Consider the following 17,501-nt stretch of genomic DNA (forward strand, 5'->3'; position numbering starts at 1 on the left):
CCCCCAGGCCCCCTGTCTATTACTGTGCCCCACCAACATGTTGGATCACCAGCCGCCACTGAAAATGACTGAGCCTGGTGTTTGTTTTATTAATTTTTATCGCCGTTTTCTCCGCTCATTTTTGATGAGTTGCATAACCTTATGCTAATATTCATTTATGAGATAATAGACAGAGAATGTCACAATAATTACACGCTGATCAGTCCATGTATAACCTTTTAATAATAACTGAAGGAGAAATAATAAGGTATTGCACTGATTTAATTATGCATAATAGCATTATAGCCAACATATATTGAATTTCTTTTTATCAGAAAAATATCTATCATAATAAGTCACAGTGAAATATGGAATGCGTTCCAGAGACCACTGGAATGGAACCCAGGGGCCTGATTCGGCTCGCAGACCGCCCATTGAAAACCCCTGTTCTACTGTACTAGGGTGGGATTCAGGTGGCTCTGGGCATCTTTCAACCCAGGTTCGATTCCCACCAGTGGTCCTGTGCTAAATGTCATCGCCACTCTCCTTAAAGAATCTGATAGGCTCCCTGTCTATCTTCACTTTCCATAAATAAATATAAAAAAACATTAAGTATTCAAAATAACGAAAATGGCTCACGTTGTCTGTGTCTGCAGGCGAAGCCTCTCTTCTGCAGGCAGTTGTTGTCGTTCCAGCGGCCGTCGGGGTACATCTCCACGCAGTTCTCCTCCGCCACCTCCCCGGGGTGGAAGGCCTCGTTGGGCTCCCCGTCCGCCCAGTTGACATAGCCCAGGCCCGTCTTATCCGTCCAGGCCCAGCCGACTGGGGGTAGCGGAGCGTCGGAGCACACACAGGAGTGATACGTTAGGCTGGGAGAGGGTCAGGGGTCGAATCTCTATACCGGACGACCGCTACACAACTTCAGCTCTCTAGCTTCCTGCGAGCCGGTCAACAGTTCTCAGAGCGAGGGACATGACTAGGTGTACTACTTTTCTTTTTGGGAGGAATTATTGGACGAAGCACCTCCAAAAACAACACCCGGGAGTCCCTCCCACTCTCTTGCCGCTAAACGGAAATGACAGAAAGTCCCGCCTTACTCTCGCCAATAGCAAGCATCTGGAGCATCCTGTTCCAGGCGCCTCGTCGTGAGGGGACGCCTGGGCGCAGGATGAAGTAGGAGGGGTCTGGGGTGAAAGACACAGGTTCTGATCTTCCACCGTGGGGTTGAGAGTTAAGCATGGACCTCGGCGCTATTTAAAGGGAATATTAGATAAAGAATCTGCAGGCTCGTGTTTTAAGAGCTCTGGCATATGTGTCTGGCCCCTATTCCCGTTCAGGCAGATCTCAGAAGACCTGGCCCGACGATCTATTATGGGGCGGGTTTGATGAGACCAGAGGAGAACTATGTTGGATTTCCATAAACAACCAAGATGGCCACCGCTGTGTGTCACACGTTTCGTTGTTGTGATTGGTTGTAGGTCTACCCAATTGTGTTCAGAGGAAATCTCACATTAACTGAGAGGTTCCAAAGGAATGTGTGTGTGTGTGTGTGTGTGTGTGTGTGTGTGTGTGTGTGTGTGTGTGTGTGTGTGTGTGTGTGTGTGTGTGTGTGTGTGTGTGTGTGTGTGTGTGTGTGTGTAAAAATTGAATATTTTTCCATGTATTTAGTCACTCTCAAATGTGGGCGAGTGGAACTTAAACATTTTCCTGTAAACTTGAATGGCGCTCAGAACATAAATCCCTTTCCCGCCGGCAGCCTGTCCATCCGGGCGTCACTCACAGTTGCTGTCCCTGGAGAGGCCGATCCACACGTTGTGTTTGGTGAAGTTGAGCTGCCTGAGGAAGAGGGTCTCTGCGCGGCTGTGGACAGACACCAGCTCCGCCTTGCCCAGCTGGCAGAGGTGCTGGGCCTCGGGCCAGGAGTAGCCCTCGTCCCCGTTGTACACTGCGTAGCAGTGGCGGCCGAAGGGCTTCCAGTACGGAGAGCACTTACCGTTCCCCGGGGCGGGGGTGGGGGGGGGCGGTTCTGGACAGACAGAGAGACAGACGGAGACAGAGAGATAGACGGAGACAGACAGAGAGAGAGAGACCGATACGGAGAGAGACATAGAGACACAGAGACAGAGAGACAGAGAGACAGAGAGACAGAGAGAGAGAGAGAGAGAGAGAGAGAGAGAGAGATACAGAGAGAAAGACAGACATGGAGACAGAGCAAGAGACAGAGTGAGACAGATGCAGAGAGAGAGAGAGAGACAGACATGGAGACAGAGCGAGACAGAGAGAGAGAGAGAGCCAGACATAGAGACAGAGCAATACAGAGACGTAGAGATAGAGAGAGGGACACAGAGACAGAGAGATTCAGTTAGCCAATGATAAGTGGATCAGGGTGCATGTTCATGAATCTATTCTAGCAGTAGTGGTTCTAACCCTTCATGGGGCCGTGACCCCATTTTAAATTCAGAAAATTGTTGCGACTCCAACTCCATCTTTTAAAAAGGGCCAGTTTGCCGATTTAACACACTGAGCTTCTGGTTAGGGAAGTGGGAAAGAGTTTAAATAATTGAGTGCGAGTGTCCAATATAATCAGTGTTATGAGATGTAGATTACAATAGGGGTCACCGATTATACATTCTGGATCAGTTTTCCATGCAGTCGGTTGGCAGAAGGTAATGCAATCGATAAAAAAAAAAAAAAAGCACCACTTACAGCTCCAAGCACTGTGAAAACTAAATCTGATTACACTGAGTGTATTGGAAGGCTGCACTTAATTCTTAAAAACTCTTCCCTATGACCAGCGGGAACCTCGTAGTGTCACAATGGGGGCGTACCCGAGGAGATCTTGCAGACGTAGGGCTTGGCGTCGTCACATCGGGTGTCGTTCCAGGTGCCGTGGTAGAGCGATGAGTGCATGCTGACGCAGCCCTCCCCCGGGCGGAAGCTGGGCTCCCCGGGGCCCCACTGGGTAAACAACACGGGCCAGCCGTCCGTCCAGGTGTATGAGGCGCTCTGCACCAGACAGACAAACAACCAACTGTTTAGAGACTCGAGTCGCCACATGCAGGAAGTGCTGCAAAGCTCTCGGGAAATGTCTGATGCATTTCATCCATCTGATTTAGTCTGCGTCTCTCTGCGCTCCGTCTTATCTTTGAACGATGGTTTATAAATCCAGTATGAGCGTGAGTGTCAAATATAGATGGTAGATGTGTTACCTGGTTAACTTAATCTGAGGTGATTTACAAAGGCTGACAAAAATGATTTACAAAGGCTGACAAAAAAATCAAAGTGATGCATGAGCTTTATAAATACATTTTCTGAAGGAAATAACTGGACAGATGGTTTATGGAATCAGATCAGTTAAAAGGGTTTACGTTTGTCCTTTTTTTTTTTTTTTACAATTTGTAATACAATTGTATTTCATTTTAGTATTCATGTATTTTATTATTTGTATTTTTTTTATTAGATGTATGCATATATTATTTATATTTTCATCATTTCTAATATAATTTTCCCTTTTGCCGATCCATTTATTGTTATTTTTGTACCATTAGGCCTATAACTATCAGAACCATGAGATGTGTAAACATAACAATCGTTGATTAGTATAACCCCATGAATGAGACGGGGGGTTCACCTTGCGGCGGAGGCCGATCCAGGCGTCCCCCCGGCCCTGGAGCACCACCCCGGACACGAAGGCCTGGTCGTAGCTCATGTCGATGCTGGCCAGGTTCCCCCCCTGGGCGGCGCAGGCCTGCTGGGCGCGCTCCCAGGTCTCCGGCCGCTCCACCACGCGGTAGCAGTTCAGCTTCCAGGACACGTAGCCCTCCCGGCACGGGCTCTCGGTGGGGGGCGGGGGGGCGACACTGCTCGCTGGAGGGACGGATATCGAGGAGCAGGAGGAGGAGGAGGAGGAGGAGGAGGAAGAGGAGGAGAGCAGGAAGAAAGGGAAGCAGACGAAGGCAGGAAAAATCAGTGATTATGTAATATAAAACAACACACATGCGTTTGTGTCTCTAGTATCTTATCTCTGGTAATGTCTGTCTTTCATCATTTCTTTTCAAATGAATTCCAACATTTCTGTATTAACACCAGAGAACCATCAGATTGACTGTGTGAACGTGAACCACAGTGAGCGTCTCTCAGCGCGCTCCCCTCCGGTCTGCCACCACTCACACTTCTTCCTGTAGCAGACGAAGCTGCGGTCCTCGCTGCAGGCCGCGTCGTTCCAGCGCCCGCTCACCAGGTCGCTGTGCGTCACCGACACGCAGTGCTCCTGTGGAAGCCAACACGGCTGGTCACGTGTTCCTCAATTGTTTTCAAGCAGTGTCGTCGTGCTTTCTTGGGGAATATCGGCCTGTCGCAGGTTTTTTTCATGACAATCACAATTATATGTACTAAATACGTTTTGCATTCATTAATTAGTTGTTGAAATGTAATTATTAATGGCCTGGGGCCAAGGGTACCTCTTAAAATGTGTTAATTATGTCTTGCGAGCAAGACCATGTAAAACAGAGAGAAGCTACCAGGCGTTTGCATGTCTGATTCCGTCAGCAGCATACGTTTGTTAACTGTCTGAAACCACAACTCATTGCAATAAAACAAACAAGCGGTTTGTTTATCCATCACCCGATGGATCGATCAACAGGCCGTGTATCAGCGTTTGGTTGCTATGACATCAACCCCCCCCCGCCCATTAACGGATGGCGCTCTCTCACCGCTCCGTTGTGGTTGTTGGGCTCCTTGTCGTCCCAGTTGGTGTAGAGCACGCGGCTGCCGTCCGTCCAGGCGTACAGGTTCTCTGCCGACAGGTCTGACAGTCCGATCCACGCGGGCCGCTCCAGGTCTTTCAGATAGCTGGACACAAAGTCTGGAGGAAGGGGGAGAGCAGCAAACGAGGCCAAATGGAGCAGCCCTGTTATCTAGGGTAGGGGTTCCCCCAGCTCCCTCATGCCGTTAAACCTCCTGCGGGGGCGCTGTTGGACCCAGGAGCCTCCGAATAAAGTAAGTGATACATCACCAAGTTCAAAATAAACCCAGAGAAACACACGATGTCGGTCCTTCTAGAGCGCATGACGTTAGAGGCAGTGAATACTGAATCACTACTGGGATGTTTACCGTTCTCCGACTGGTTGTCGATGACGGCCAGGTTCCCTCCCTGCCCCTGGCACCAGCTCCTGGCGAAGGTCCAGTTGGCCTGGAAGTCCTCCTTCTGGCCCTTGAACAGGAAGCACTTGTCCTTGAAGCGCATCCAGCCTGGGGCCGCAAGAGAGGAGGGGGGGGGGGGGGGGATATTCTTCATCATCAACAACATCATCGTAATAATATGAATTATAATGATAATAATAATACTACTAATAGATTAGATATCTGTTGCACTTTTCTTGATACTCAAAGACTAAGAATAAAAACAAACAAAATCTCAATACAACATTTAAAAGCATACACATTGTTGAAAGAAATTTTGATTTCAAACCTCACTACATTTTATGTTTTTATATGCATAATTTTAAAAAGGTATTTTTGTAATTAGGCCACATGAACCCGTGTAAATTAAAAAGCAGCATCTGGTGATCCCTTGTGGCAGTGGCTCCTGGAGGTTTCTGAACGCAGTGTGTAGTACAAAGTGTGCAGGCCAATACCTGACGGACAGTGGCCCTCCCAGGCTGGGGTGGGCGGGGCCGGGGTGGGGCCGTCCCCTGGGCGCTTCTTGCACACATAGCCCGCACCGGCACGGCCACAGTTGGCATCGTTCCATCCCCCTGAATGAGCGAGGGAGAGGCCATGTTAAATAAGGACCAAATGAAAGGAGAGGCCATGTTAAATAAGGACTAAATGAAAGTAGAGTTAAATAAGGACTAAATGAAAGTAGAGTCCATGTTAAATAAGGACTAAATGAAAGTAGAGTCCATGTTAAATAAGGACTCAATTAAAGTAGAGTCCCTGTTAAATAAGGACTAAATGAAAGTAGAGTTAAATTAGGACTAAATGAAAGTAGAGTCCATGTTAAATAAGGACTAAATGAAAGTAGAGTTAAATAAGGACTAAATGAAAGGAGAGGCCATGTTAAATAAGGACAAAATCAAAGTAGAGTTAAATAAGGACTAAATGAAAGTAGAGTCCATGTTAAATAAGGACTAAATGAAAGTAGAGTCCATGTTAAATAAGGACTCAATTAAAGTAGAGTCCATGTTAAATAAGGACTCAATTAAAGTAGAGTCCATGTTAAATAAGGACAAAATGAAAGTAGAGTTAAATAAGGACTAAATGAAAGTAGAGTCCATGTTAAATAAGGACTCAATTAAAGTAGAGTCCATGTTAAATAAGGACTCAATGAAAGTAGAGTCCATGTTAAATAAGGACTCAATTAAAGTAGAGTCCATGTTAAATAAGGACTCAATTAAAGTAGAGTCCATGTTAAATAGGTTCAAAATGAAAGTAGAGTCCATGTTAAAAAAGTGAGTGTAAAAAACTATTCCACCAAAGAACATTAAAAATGCTATCAACCCAAGTGAAGTCTCTGTATATACTATCAAACATAGTCCATGTAAAACACTATCAACTAGAAACAGAAGTGGATTATAAAAAAGTACAATCGAAAGAAGTGATGTCGATGCAAATACTATAAAGACAATAAACATAGATGCCTCATATAAATATAATCCTATTATTATTAAAAGTTGCGTAATTTACGGTGGAATGCGTGTCAAGTGAACGGGTGTGATGTCCAAAGAGGACTCTGTGTGTACGCTTTGTGTACTCTGTACTACTGTAAGAGAACGCTTGCCTTGGTGTCTGTTCATCTGAGCACAGTGCTCCTCTCCGTTGGCGTTGTTGGGCTCTCCCGTGGCCCAGTGCGTGTACACCAGCGGGGAACGGTCCACCCACCTGTGGACACAAACAGAGGGAACGAGAGTTGACCCTGCCTCCAGACTGGTGCTGAACACTGAGTGGCAAAAAGGGTCCTTTGTGTTATTTACTTGAATTGACCATCCGTCTCTCCGAAGTGTGTCAGACCAATCCATGCCGAAGTCACCTTCCCTGTTCCCACCTGGAATACAAATAAGCATCAAATAAATACATAAACAACGACAGCAGATGTATAACCGTCGTCAGCAAGGAGAACTTAGCCTGATGACTCAATTTAAATTCATTTCTTGAGCATTTTTGAAGTAAAATCTTTGTATTTCACTGCAAAAAGCCCAAAGACATGAATTTCAAAATCATCAAGGTCTTACTTTTTTTATTTATTTAAATACACTCATGTACCTTCATGAGTGTACCTTCATTTGTTATTAATTTCTAATCTCTCATGATGTTATGATTCTCTTTTCCCTTTCTAATGATCTCTTATTTTGTTGAGTTTATTTTCATTTTCATATAATCTCTCACTACCCACTCGATGTTTAAGGTCTGTGAAATACAAGGACAAGCTTTGTATTTCACATGCAGGAGAGATTAATAGAAACAATGAGAGGTGATGAGACGTGAATTGAAATCATGAAGGTCTTTGCAGTGAAATACAAAGACAACACTGCAAAAAACCATGAGGGATGAATTGAGAGAAGCACAACGTCAGGGCGCAGGAGCCTCCTGTACCCCCCTACCATGGTGTTAACGTAGGCCTGCTCCTTCTCGCTAAGGATGGACACCAGCTTGGCCTTCTCCTGGTCGCAGCGCTCCCACGCCGTGTGGAAGTCCACGATGTCCGTGTCGTTGTAGTAGTAGCAGAAGCGGTCGTGCTTCCTCCACCCCGGGTTCACGCCGCAGTCGGGTGCTGGGGTTCAAAGTAACAGGGTGGTGCGGTGGAGCAGTGTTTATTGGGCGGGCGACTCCCAGCATTAAAAAGGTGCATTAAAGGCCTAGTGTCAACCGACAGGCGTCCTGGAGCAATAGGGCCCTCCAGCCTGTACCGACCCCTGAATGACCCGTCGCTGGATCCACCGCAGGTTGCTGGAGATAAGAGTGCCTGACTAAATGAGTCAGTAGCCAACAGAACACAAAGGACTATGGTCTTAAAGCAGTGGTTCTCGACCGTGTTGGCGCCGAGACATGTTGTGTCATGCCCACACCCACTTAAAGTTGGAGGGAATGATTTAGAGAAGGCTCCTTTATGACTAGGTACATAAGCAGCCGTTTTCTCGACATTTCACACAAAGTATCAGCTGGATTCAGGCTCCTAAAATTTGTCAAAACTGCATTGGAAAAGGCCGTGAAGACGCAAATCTTTAATGCTACTAAATTAATGACAACATTATTAACGCAAAATAAATGTTGGCCTACATGAATATAACATAAATAAAAAATATTCATAATAAAATAATAGAGGTAGGGGTTAGTTCCTACCAGGGACGGGTGGAGGGGGGATGGGGGGCAGGATGGGGGTGGTCCCCTTGGCGATCATGCAGATCCAGTCCTGGTGGGCGTCACAGTTGAGGTCGTTCCACCAGGAGAGGGTGCCGTTGGCGCTGCTCACCATCTCCACGCAGTTCTCCCGGCCCTCGTGGTCGTTGGGCTCCCCGGGGCCCCAGTTGGTGTGGGACACTGGGGAGCCGTCGGTCCAGGTGTAGCCTGGGAGACGATGGCATACCTCCAGGGTCAGTGGGAACCATCATGAGACACCAGTATACCTCCAGGCTCAGTGGTTACCATCATGTGTGTGTGTGTGTGTGTGTGTGCACGTGCGTGCGTGCGTGCGTGCGTGCGTGCTGTGCGTGCGTGCGTGTGTGTTCTGTGTGTGTGTGTGTGTGTGTGTGTGTGTGTGTGTGTGTGTGTGTGTGTGTGTGTGTGTGTGTGTGTGTGTGTGTGTGTGTGTGTGTGTGTGCGTGCGTGTGTGTGTTTCTCTGTGTGTGTGTGTGTGTGTGTGTGTATGTACTTGTGTGTGTGTGCGTGTGTGTTTGATGTGTAACGCACCTCCCGCCGTGGGGTTGTGCGAGAGGCCGATCCACTTGCTGGTGCCCTTGGTGTAGAGGGAGAGGAACTCCTCCTCCGCCTGCAGGTTGATGCTGACCAGCCGGGCCCCCCGGGACACGCAGTCCTCCTGGGCAGCACCCCAGCTCTTCCTGCGAGAGAAGTCCACGTTGTGGAAGAGCTGGGAGACACACAGATAGGTCAGAGACACAGACAGGTCAGAGACACAGACAGGTCAGAGACACAGACAGGTCAGAGACACAGACAGGTCAGAGACTCAGACAGGTCAGAGACACAGACAGGTCAGAGACACAGACAGGTCAGAGACAGACAGGTCAGTGACACAGACAGGTCAGAGACACAGATAGATCAGAGCCAGAGACAGGCCAGACACACAGACAGGTCAGTGACACAGACAGGTTTGAGACACACACAGCTCAGAGACAAGGATAGATGGGCAGAGAGAGGGGGGGGGAGAGACAGACAGACAGACAAACAGCCACAGACATCCACAGTCAGACAGACAGACAGCTACCCTGTAGCAGTGTCTGAAGTGGCTCTTGGAGGTCCAGGAGTCGGAGCAGCCCCCGGCAGGGGGCGGGGTCGGGGGTTTAGTGGGCGGGGTGATGTCAGGTCTGGGCCTCTCACAGACGAAGCTGAACGGCTCCAAGCACGATTTGTCGTCCCAGAAACCACCGATGGCCCCCGTTGTCATAGCAACGCAGGTACCCTGGCCACTATCTATTCAGGAACGAGAGCGGTTCAGGATTAGCAACGCGAGTCCAGTCTCCAGGTCTCACCGGCGCACATCGTGGTTCTGGCCCTGAGCCGGTGCTCAGTGCTCGAGGCTAAATATGAATAACATATTTATCAAGAAGAATTTAAACAAAATATTGATTCAAATTCTTTACACCCTTAATAAATAGAAGGAAGTTCACAGCGAACAAGGAGAGCCGAAGTCTTTAAAAAAACATGACGGCAAGGGTAACAAGCAAACTTTTTATATGTATGTTTTTTTTTATGGATAACTTTTTCTCATATTAGAGTACATTTCTGCCTTACTTCTAACCGGATTCAGCAACAGCGAAGATAGCAAGAGCCTTAATCTGATTGGCTGGAGTCTTTTTTACAAAGCAAGGCGATCTTTGCAATAACTTTGCAAAGATTTTGCGGCTATTAACCGCAAGAACGCAAAATCTAACATCAGGAGGATCTCGAGAGGCAAGAGGAGGACGGCTGGAAACCAAAATACAAGATTCATACTGGGACGCGGTACCTGGCTGGTCCCGGTCCCAGTGGGTGTAGGTCAGGGGGGCGTCGTTCTCCCAGAAGTAGTCCACCCCTCCGGTCGGCCCTCCCTGGGCCCGCAGACCCAGCCACCAGAAGCCCGTCTTCCCCGACAGCGTCACCGTGAAGTGGGCCTGCTCATAGCTGCCAGGGGAGAACGGAGACACCATGTCCTTGATGCCTCGCTTACTCCTCAGCCCTGACCCTCTCTCGCAGGGCCGGAGCACCAAATTCTGGGCCCTGTATACAAGAGGTACTGATGGCCCCCCGCCGAATTCCCCCTACCAGCCCCCTGCGCCGAATCGTTGACGGGGGGGGGGGAATAATCGTTGATTGGGGGGTGTATATATATATACACATTACACACATAATATGTTATTATTAACAAGCCTGTATTTAAAGTATTTATTTATTAGATTATTGTTTTATGCTGCTGCCTAAACACAGTTTAACAGTCCGTCCAAAGTTAAGAGAGACTGTTAAACTGATTCAGGCCTTTACAAAGACACCTTTGTGCGGGCTCGTGTGCGTGCTTAGGTGCATGCGTGCGTGCTTGTGTGCGCGTGGGTTAGCCACACTCACATGTCCCCGATGTGCAGCAGGAAGGCGCCCTGCTCCTTACAGAAGTCCTTGGCGTCGGACCAGCTCCTTGCCGTCTCCTCCAGCCAGTAGCAGGCGTAGCCGTACGCGTCCCAGCCCTGCAGACACACACGAGGAACGCCTTGAGGAGGACCGACCTGCCTGCAGCGTCATCCCAGTCGCACCGCTTCAGTGTTCTCATCCCCCCATGGAAACCCGAGCACAGACAGCGTCCTAGTCGGCCTAAGAACCCGAGTACTGACCCAGTTATTTTCTGTCTTATAAAAAGCTGAATGTTACGCTAGCAGAAATCCGAACTCGGATGAAATGGAATAAGTGGACATGTGCGACATTACTGGATTCTAACTCATAGAATGATTCTAAATGTTGTTCTAAACAATCATAAGTCAACCCTTTTACAACAGAAATAAGTATGAGTGTTCTGTGGACTCTTAGACTGAAGAGGCGCTCCTCTACCTGTGGGCAGCCGTACACAGTGGGCTTCACAGAGGGCAGGGGGTAGTGGGCCTTGGGCGCTTTGCAGATGTAGGTGTTGAGTTCAGTGCAGGCCACGTCGTTCCACCGGCCCGACTGCAGCAGGAGATACACGCGCGAAGACACCCGTCAGTCTTATCAAACAACGACAACTGGGGTCCAACAATGCAGAAACTAAAGAGGAAACGGCATGGAAGTGGTCTTCAGCCGTGTCTTTAATGCAATACTATTTAAAATTAGCTTTCTTTCAAAGAGATTCAAAGCGAATACATGCTGTTAAAGAGCAGGCTGGGGTCAGAGGGCATCCTGCTCAAGGGTCAACCCACACAGTGTAGATGGCGGACGTCTGGGGAATCGAACCCGGGGCCTTTTCGTCTAGCTCCTCACCTCATAGAGCATCTCCACACAGTCCTCCTTGAAGCCGTCGTGGTTGTTGGGCTGGCCGGGCTCCCAGTGGGTGAAGGAGGTCATGTGACCGTCAGACCACGTGTAGAAGCCCACCTGCAGCGGGTCGTGCAGGCCGGTCCACACGTCGCCGGTGGCTGAGGAGGAGGGACGGAACACAGCGAGGGCCATTGAGGTCATTGCCTGACAGCAATACAAGTTTAATAAACTAATAACTTTTTGAATGTTGGAATCAAAAACCTCTTGGCAAGTGAATCCTTTTCTAACAGCCTGACACGAGCTCAATGGTGTCCGTCTGATTAAATATCTTAATGATGACAAGAGGATGAATTGCTGCAATAACAATAGGTATCCATGGATCCATGCACTGTTATAGACACCCTGTTATGCTGCGCCCTTTATTTCTATATTCTTTAAAAAACAGAGTCACAAGGTGCTTCACAGTATTCAATATATTGCATTATATATATAATATAATATACCATACGATGCAGGTACAAAATCTGTTAACAGAAATGTCACTTACACAGAAAATGCAATAAGAACATGGATTTCAAGAATGAACAACAAGAAAAACATCTAAGAACATTAAAGGATTTAAATAGACATTATCAAACTTATTGGTGTAACAATAAGGTGACATGGCCACTCTTCTCCTCACCCATGTACAGGTAGCTCTCCAGCCAGCTCTGCTCGGTCATGGAGAGGATGGACACTAGCTCCGCCCCCAGGCCGCGGCAGGCTTGGCGGGCGCTGACCCACGTCTTCTGCACGCTGAACGGCTTGTAGCAGAACCCTCCGAACTCATACCAGTCCGGCCCGGAGCACCGCACCTCTGCACGCACAAAGATGTTCACAAAAACCTCAAAATGGGACTGATTGATTTGGATGATTTATACCCTTTTTGCCCCAAATTAATTGATTGATAATATTTAATGTATTGTTAAATGTTTTCAAAATGATTAGGATTGGTACTTTTTCAGATTTGAACGTGTGTGTGTGTATGTTTGTGTGCGTATGTGTAAGTGTGTGTGCGTGTGCGTGTGCGTGCGTGTGTGTTAGTGTGGGAATCGATGAATAACATTGAATGTATTGTTCAATGCTTTCAATGGGAACAAGTCTGCTGCTTTTCATCAGCGTCCGATCCACGCAGAAACACTTACCCCCGTCGGTGAACGTGTAAGACCCTGAATACGTCCCATCGAACCTGTGGAAAGGGAACACATACGCTCAACACCTCGACCAGTGTCGGACAGACGTGAGGGACGCTGTGGTTCCCGGGAGGTACATACTGTCTGGACGTGATGCCGTTGCGGGTGGAGCCGGGGTAGAAGTCCTGTCCCGGGAGCTTCAGCAGGGTGGTGTCCCCGCCCACATCATCCACCACCACGCCCGCGTGCACGGCCGCCGCACAGACGTTGGAGTCCTGACCGATTCAGACGGATAGGACCGAGAGATATCAACCAACAGCAAGATGTTCAGATAGGTGGACAGACACAGAGAGACCAGAAGACAGACCGATGGTAAGACAGGACAATAGAAAGACAGACAGACGGGTAAATAGATAGACAGAGAGCTCCCCTACTACCTCTCGATACACAGACGTTCCATACACTCTGTAGCTCGCTTTAGAACAGCCTGCCGGACAGTGGACTCTGAAACAAGATCAACATCAACACCACCACTGTCATCAACATACACCTTGACCAAGAAGAACAATTCTTTTTTTTATCATGTCATTGCACCGTTTATATTCTTTGTATTGTTAAGCACCTCATATAAAGTTTTTTGCACGAGGGGCTATATAAATAAAGTTTGATTTGACTTGATTTGTCTAAATGCTTACGTCATGCGATCGTTGGCAGGGTTAAAGTTGGGCCTGTTGGCGCAGGTCACGGCGTCTGTGGAGTTTAAAAACACCTGCTGGTCAGACATGAACACCAACAACACACACACATACGACCACGCCGTCCTTCTCCTTGCATTCATGGATCCAAAGCATTGTCCGGCGGGCCCTTACAGTCGGGCGTGCACCCCAGGACCTCGAAGCGCAGGCCGGCCTGGGCGTTGTGCTCCAGCGGGAGGACGCGGATGTACTGGGCGGACACGGGCGTGCCGAGGAGCTGGGTGTCGGCCGAGTTCCTGTCCTGGGACCCTGGGAAGAACTGGACGGGACCGGAGCCGCATCGCCGTTAGCAACACCCCGGGCTCATGGGTTAAAGCGTGGCCCTCCGGAGGACCGCAGTCCTGAACCTACCTCCCCGTCGGCGGTGTAGGCCGCCCAGGCGGAGCCGTCCAGGCTGTGCTGGATCTTGAACTTGGTGACCCAGTGGTCGTTGTCGGGACAGCCCTGGATCACGACGCCCGTGACCTTCCTGACCTGGCCCAGGTCCGCCTGGATCCAGCTGGCGCTGTCTGGTTTTCATTAAAACGGAGAACCCCAAAATATGTATTTTCATTTGAAACTCAGAAATGAGTAGTCCTTTTCTATTGGCTGCACAACCTAGTTCAAAAGTGTGTGAGTTTGGTTTGACAATGTTTGACCACTCCCCTCACACCTGCGCCTATGGAAACCAAAGTGACAGTTTTTCCTGAACCTTTACGACACACTTTTTTAAACCGGAGGCTGAGGTTCCTTAATAAGTCCCCTTTAACCCTCTAAATGGAAATTGGCGAGATGAAATTCAAATTACAATGGTGTGTTACCTTGCACAATAACACCCTTATTATAGACGGTTATTTACACCCAGACCAGAGACAGACCATATACTATGACATATCACTATATTTATCACTTCATTGTTATTTTGTTTACAAAAACAATTGGTTGTTGTGGCCATTTCTAGCATGTTAGCGTCCTGTGCTACTGTAAGTTACACACTGTGGAGGGCTGATAAGGGGTGCCTTCTGGTCGGTCTACCTACCGCTGGTCGAGGGCCTCCAGCAGGCGCTGCCGTGCAGGCGGCCCTTGTCCGGGGTGGAGGGGCCCCAGGAGGAGGAGGCCCTGAGCTGGGAGTCTGAGATGTTCCCGTCCTCCACTCCAAGGCCCCGCAAGCACACTGAAGGCAGACAGACGGCGGGACACACACTCAGGCCCTGGCGGAGTAGCATGTGTTGCACGCATATACGGTACATTGCTATCGGGTAATTGTTTTGGGTGTTTATTTGCTGATTTTTTTTATATAATATAACTGATTTCTGATAGTTTATTTTAGTCTTTGAGTATTTTTAAAAGGGCTTCAAAAATAAAATGTATTAATTTATCATGTTTTCATTCATACTCATATTATGATTGGTATTATCATTATTATGTTGATATTACGATACAACTATTACTGTTATTAATTGGCAAGTAACGACTACTTAAGCTTGATTGGAGAAAACCAAGTAGATAGAAAAACAAAATGCCAGTGGGTGGGGGATTGTGGGTATTGTAGGAAAGGAGGGACCACAAACTCCGCACCCATCTGTTCACAGCTGTAGGTGATCCTCAGGTACTTGGAGACTTGGGGACACGGGTCATTCTCCGTGTGGGCGTACGCAAAGCAGAACGCACGCTTGTCACAGTTCTTCCTCATGAGGGGGAGGACGCCGTCCACTTGGCATTTGCCTGCAGACCAATCATAGGGAGGGAGGGAAACCACTGAATAGCGATAGAGCTATTCGTGGAACCATTGAATACCTCTATCGCTATTCAATGGTTCCACGACGTACTGTGCAGCTCAAAGCACAGGGCCGTGTCAGGACGGATGCAAAATAACGTCTTTTGATTGTTCACGTCCACAATAGTTGCTAAAAAATGAGAAATGTTACAAAATTACGATTTGATCGTTTCTTTGGGCTCACGCTACAAACACGAGCAAATTGTCCGTCCGCACGTGTGGGACCACAGCGCCCTCGGGCAGGCCTACCTCCCCCTGAGCCGTCCAGGAGCGGGCAGAGGTCGGTGCTGTCCCGTCCGTAGAAGGCAGACTGGATGTTGATGAGGCTGTTCTGAGGGCAGTGAAGGGCCATGGAGGAGTCCTGGCACGCCAGGGCCGTCATGAACCCTGGGAGCACGGCAGCACACCGTCACACTCCTATTACCCACGGGGGGAGGCAGCCTCGACGCATGCAATGTAGTGATGGAGTCGTTTAGGGCTGTGTGTGTGTGTGTGTGTGTGTGTGTGTGTGTGTGTGTGTGTGTGTGTGTGTGTGTGTGTGTGTGTGTGTGTGTGTGTGTGTGTGTGTGTGTGTGTGTGTGTGTGTGTGTTCATGCGTGCCAGTGTGGATGATGGATGGAGGATGAATTGTCGGATTAAAAATGACTTTGTGGATGGGTGGTTGGATACATAGATGGGTGGTCGGATAGATAGATAGATGGATGGATGGATGGATGGATTGATGAATGGGTGAATGAATGAATGGGTGGGAGGACGGACGGATGGATAATTGGATAGAGTTCACCACACCTCCCCATGTCACCATATTTTCAAGATGTAAGAAAAAACGAATGAGGCTGAAAAAATACTCTAAATTAAACTAAACTAAAACCCCAATAAGAGTGTCTCACGTACCGTCATGTGGTTGTGGAGGTTCAGGAGTGTTTCCTGTTGGAGGTGGAGCAGGGAAGGGGGGGGGGGGGGGGTGTGAGATGGAGTTGTTAATGCTCACAGTTGTAAGAGTGTTACTATGCAACCATGGCAACAATGCGTGTGAGGCCCCCCCACCTCTCCTTTTGCAGATGTAGCCTCTGTTGTGTTCACACTTGTCGTCGTTCCACTTCCCGTCGTTGATCTGCATGGACAGGCAGTCTTCCCCGTCGGCGTTGTCTGGGTTGCCTGGGGACACAAGACCACGATTATATCAACGTAACACAAGCAAAGGAAAACCAAACCCTCCTGTTTGAGCTGCTCCCCCTCCCACCACCAGCTTTTTTACGTCACGTGTAACCCGCGTGTGTCAATAAAGTTGTACCCGAGCTCCAGTGGATGTATCTGAAGGGGGAGCCGTCCGACCAGCCCCAGCCGCCCTCCACGATGGAGTCGTGACCGCCCATCCACATGGCGGTCCCCGTGGGACTCAGACCCACCATGCCTGCATGACACACAGTACAGCCGGGTCACACACACCACTTTGACCTCATACACAAAACACAACGTGTCTAGCAAACAACAAGACACAGGCCTGTTGACAGGGTTCACTGAAGGTGGACATATTGGACATATTTTCTACGGTACATTTGCGGGAAAAAGATCAGTGTTTTCTTAGTATTCGGGGGACACGACCACCCCAACAGAATGCGTGGTTAGGCCATGCACAGCGGGGGGGGGGGGAGGGGGTTAGAGGTGTGAAGTTACCCTGGAGGAAGGCCTGCTCGTAGGGGTCGGTGATGCTGACGAGGTCCCCCCCCTGGTTGAAGCAGTCGGCCCGGGACTCGGCCCAGGGCCTCATGGACAGGTAGTTGAACAGGTAGCAGTAGTCGTTGAACGGGTCAGGGGTCCAGAAACCACACTTCTGGTTCCAGCCTAGACAGACAAAGCATTGGGGTTCACGAACAGGTGCTGGAGGTTAGACTGGGGAGTTGTAACAAGAGAGAGAGAGAGCGGAAAAGAGCATCAGAGAGCAAGGTTTTGAAACTAACCCCTTCCCTAAATTTCTCCGCCATTGAGAATTGTTACATTTCATTCAACTGTGGTTGGCAGGTAAGATGGATGCCCTGTACCATTCTGGGAAGTTTTTGTCTGATGTGAGCATGAAGCGTTCTAAAATCAGAAAGTACAAATAAAGAGCCAGGCGCAGTCAACTCAAAAATTCTCATAGCTAATTTCACGCAATCCAAGCCGATGTAAGGCTATTTCAAACTCAAATTA

At 48.6% G+C, this 17,501-nt stretch overlaps 1 protein-coding gene across 1 annotated transcript in view; it reads right to left on the reverse strand.

Moving 5' to 3' along the window:
• The window catches only part of LOC130372765 (macrophage mannose receptor 1), a 31,758-nt gene that overhangs the window by 6,708 nt on the left and 7,549 nt on the right, over positions 1 to 17,501 (reverse strand). The window contains exons 15-46 of the mRNA XM_056578923.1: positions 16,989 to 17,156; positions 16,606 to 16,725; positions 16,359 to 16,469; positions 16,206 to 16,238; positions 15,561 to 15,698; positions 15,113 to 15,259; positions 14,574 to 14,708; positions 13,907 to 14,064; positions 13,670 to 13,814; positions 13,496 to 13,550; positions 13,238 to 13,304; positions 12,942 to 13,075; positions 12,813 to 12,856; positions 12,311 to 12,484; positions 11,632 to 11,786; positions 11,227 to 11,340; positions 10,753 to 10,868; positions 10,160 to 10,314; positions 9,419 to 9,624; positions 8,887 to 9,064; positions 8,320 to 8,544; positions 7,581 to 7,750; positions 6,954 to 7,024; positions 6,761 to 6,861; positions 5,616 to 5,735; positions 5,092 to 5,229; positions 4,692 to 4,843; positions 4,150 to 4,249; positions 3,611 to 3,846; positions 2,808 to 2,985; positions 1,760 to 2,005; positions 619 to 801 (exon numbers count right to left, since the gene is read on the reverse strand). Coding sequence (XP_056434898.1) covers positions 619 to 801; positions 1,760 to 2,005; positions 2,808 to 2,985; positions 3,611 to 3,846; positions 4,150 to 4,249; positions 4,692 to 4,843; positions 5,092 to 5,229; positions 5,616 to 5,735; positions 6,761 to 6,861; positions 6,954 to 7,024; positions 7,581 to 7,750; positions 8,320 to 8,544; positions 8,887 to 9,064; positions 9,419 to 9,624; positions 10,160 to 10,314; positions 10,753 to 10,868; positions 11,227 to 11,340; positions 11,632 to 11,786; positions 12,311 to 12,484; positions 12,813 to 12,856; positions 12,942 to 13,075; positions 13,238 to 13,304; positions 13,496 to 13,550; positions 13,670 to 13,814; positions 13,907 to 14,064; positions 14,574 to 14,708; positions 15,113 to 15,259; positions 15,561 to 15,698; positions 16,206 to 16,238; positions 16,359 to 16,469; positions 16,606 to 16,725; positions 16,989 to 17,156 — 4,473 coding nt within the window. The remainder of the gene's footprint in view (positions 1 to 618; positions 802 to 1,759; positions 2,006 to 2,807; positions 2,986 to 3,610; positions 3,847 to 4,149; positions 4,250 to 4,691; positions 4,844 to 5,091; positions 5,230 to 5,615; positions 5,736 to 6,760; positions 6,862 to 6,953; positions 7,025 to 7,580; positions 7,751 to 8,319; positions 8,545 to 8,886; positions 9,065 to 9,418; positions 9,625 to 10,159; positions 10,315 to 10,752; positions 10,869 to 11,226; positions 11,341 to 11,631; positions 11,787 to 12,310; positions 12,485 to 12,812; positions 12,857 to 12,941; positions 13,076 to 13,237; positions 13,305 to 13,495; positions 13,551 to 13,669; positions 13,815 to 13,906; positions 14,065 to 14,573; positions 14,709 to 15,112; positions 15,260 to 15,560; positions 15,699 to 16,205; positions 16,239 to 16,358; positions 16,470 to 16,605; positions 16,726 to 16,988; positions 17,157 to 17,501) is intronic.

This window comes from Gadus chalcogrammus, chromosome 19 (assembly GCF_026213295.1).
Source record: "Gadus chalcogrammus isolate NIFS_2021 chromosome 19, NIFS_Gcha_1.0, whole genome shotgun sequence".
Classification (NCBI taxonomy): Eukaryota; Metazoa; Chordata; class Actinopteri; order Gadiformes; family Gadidae; genus Gadus; species Gadus chalcogrammus.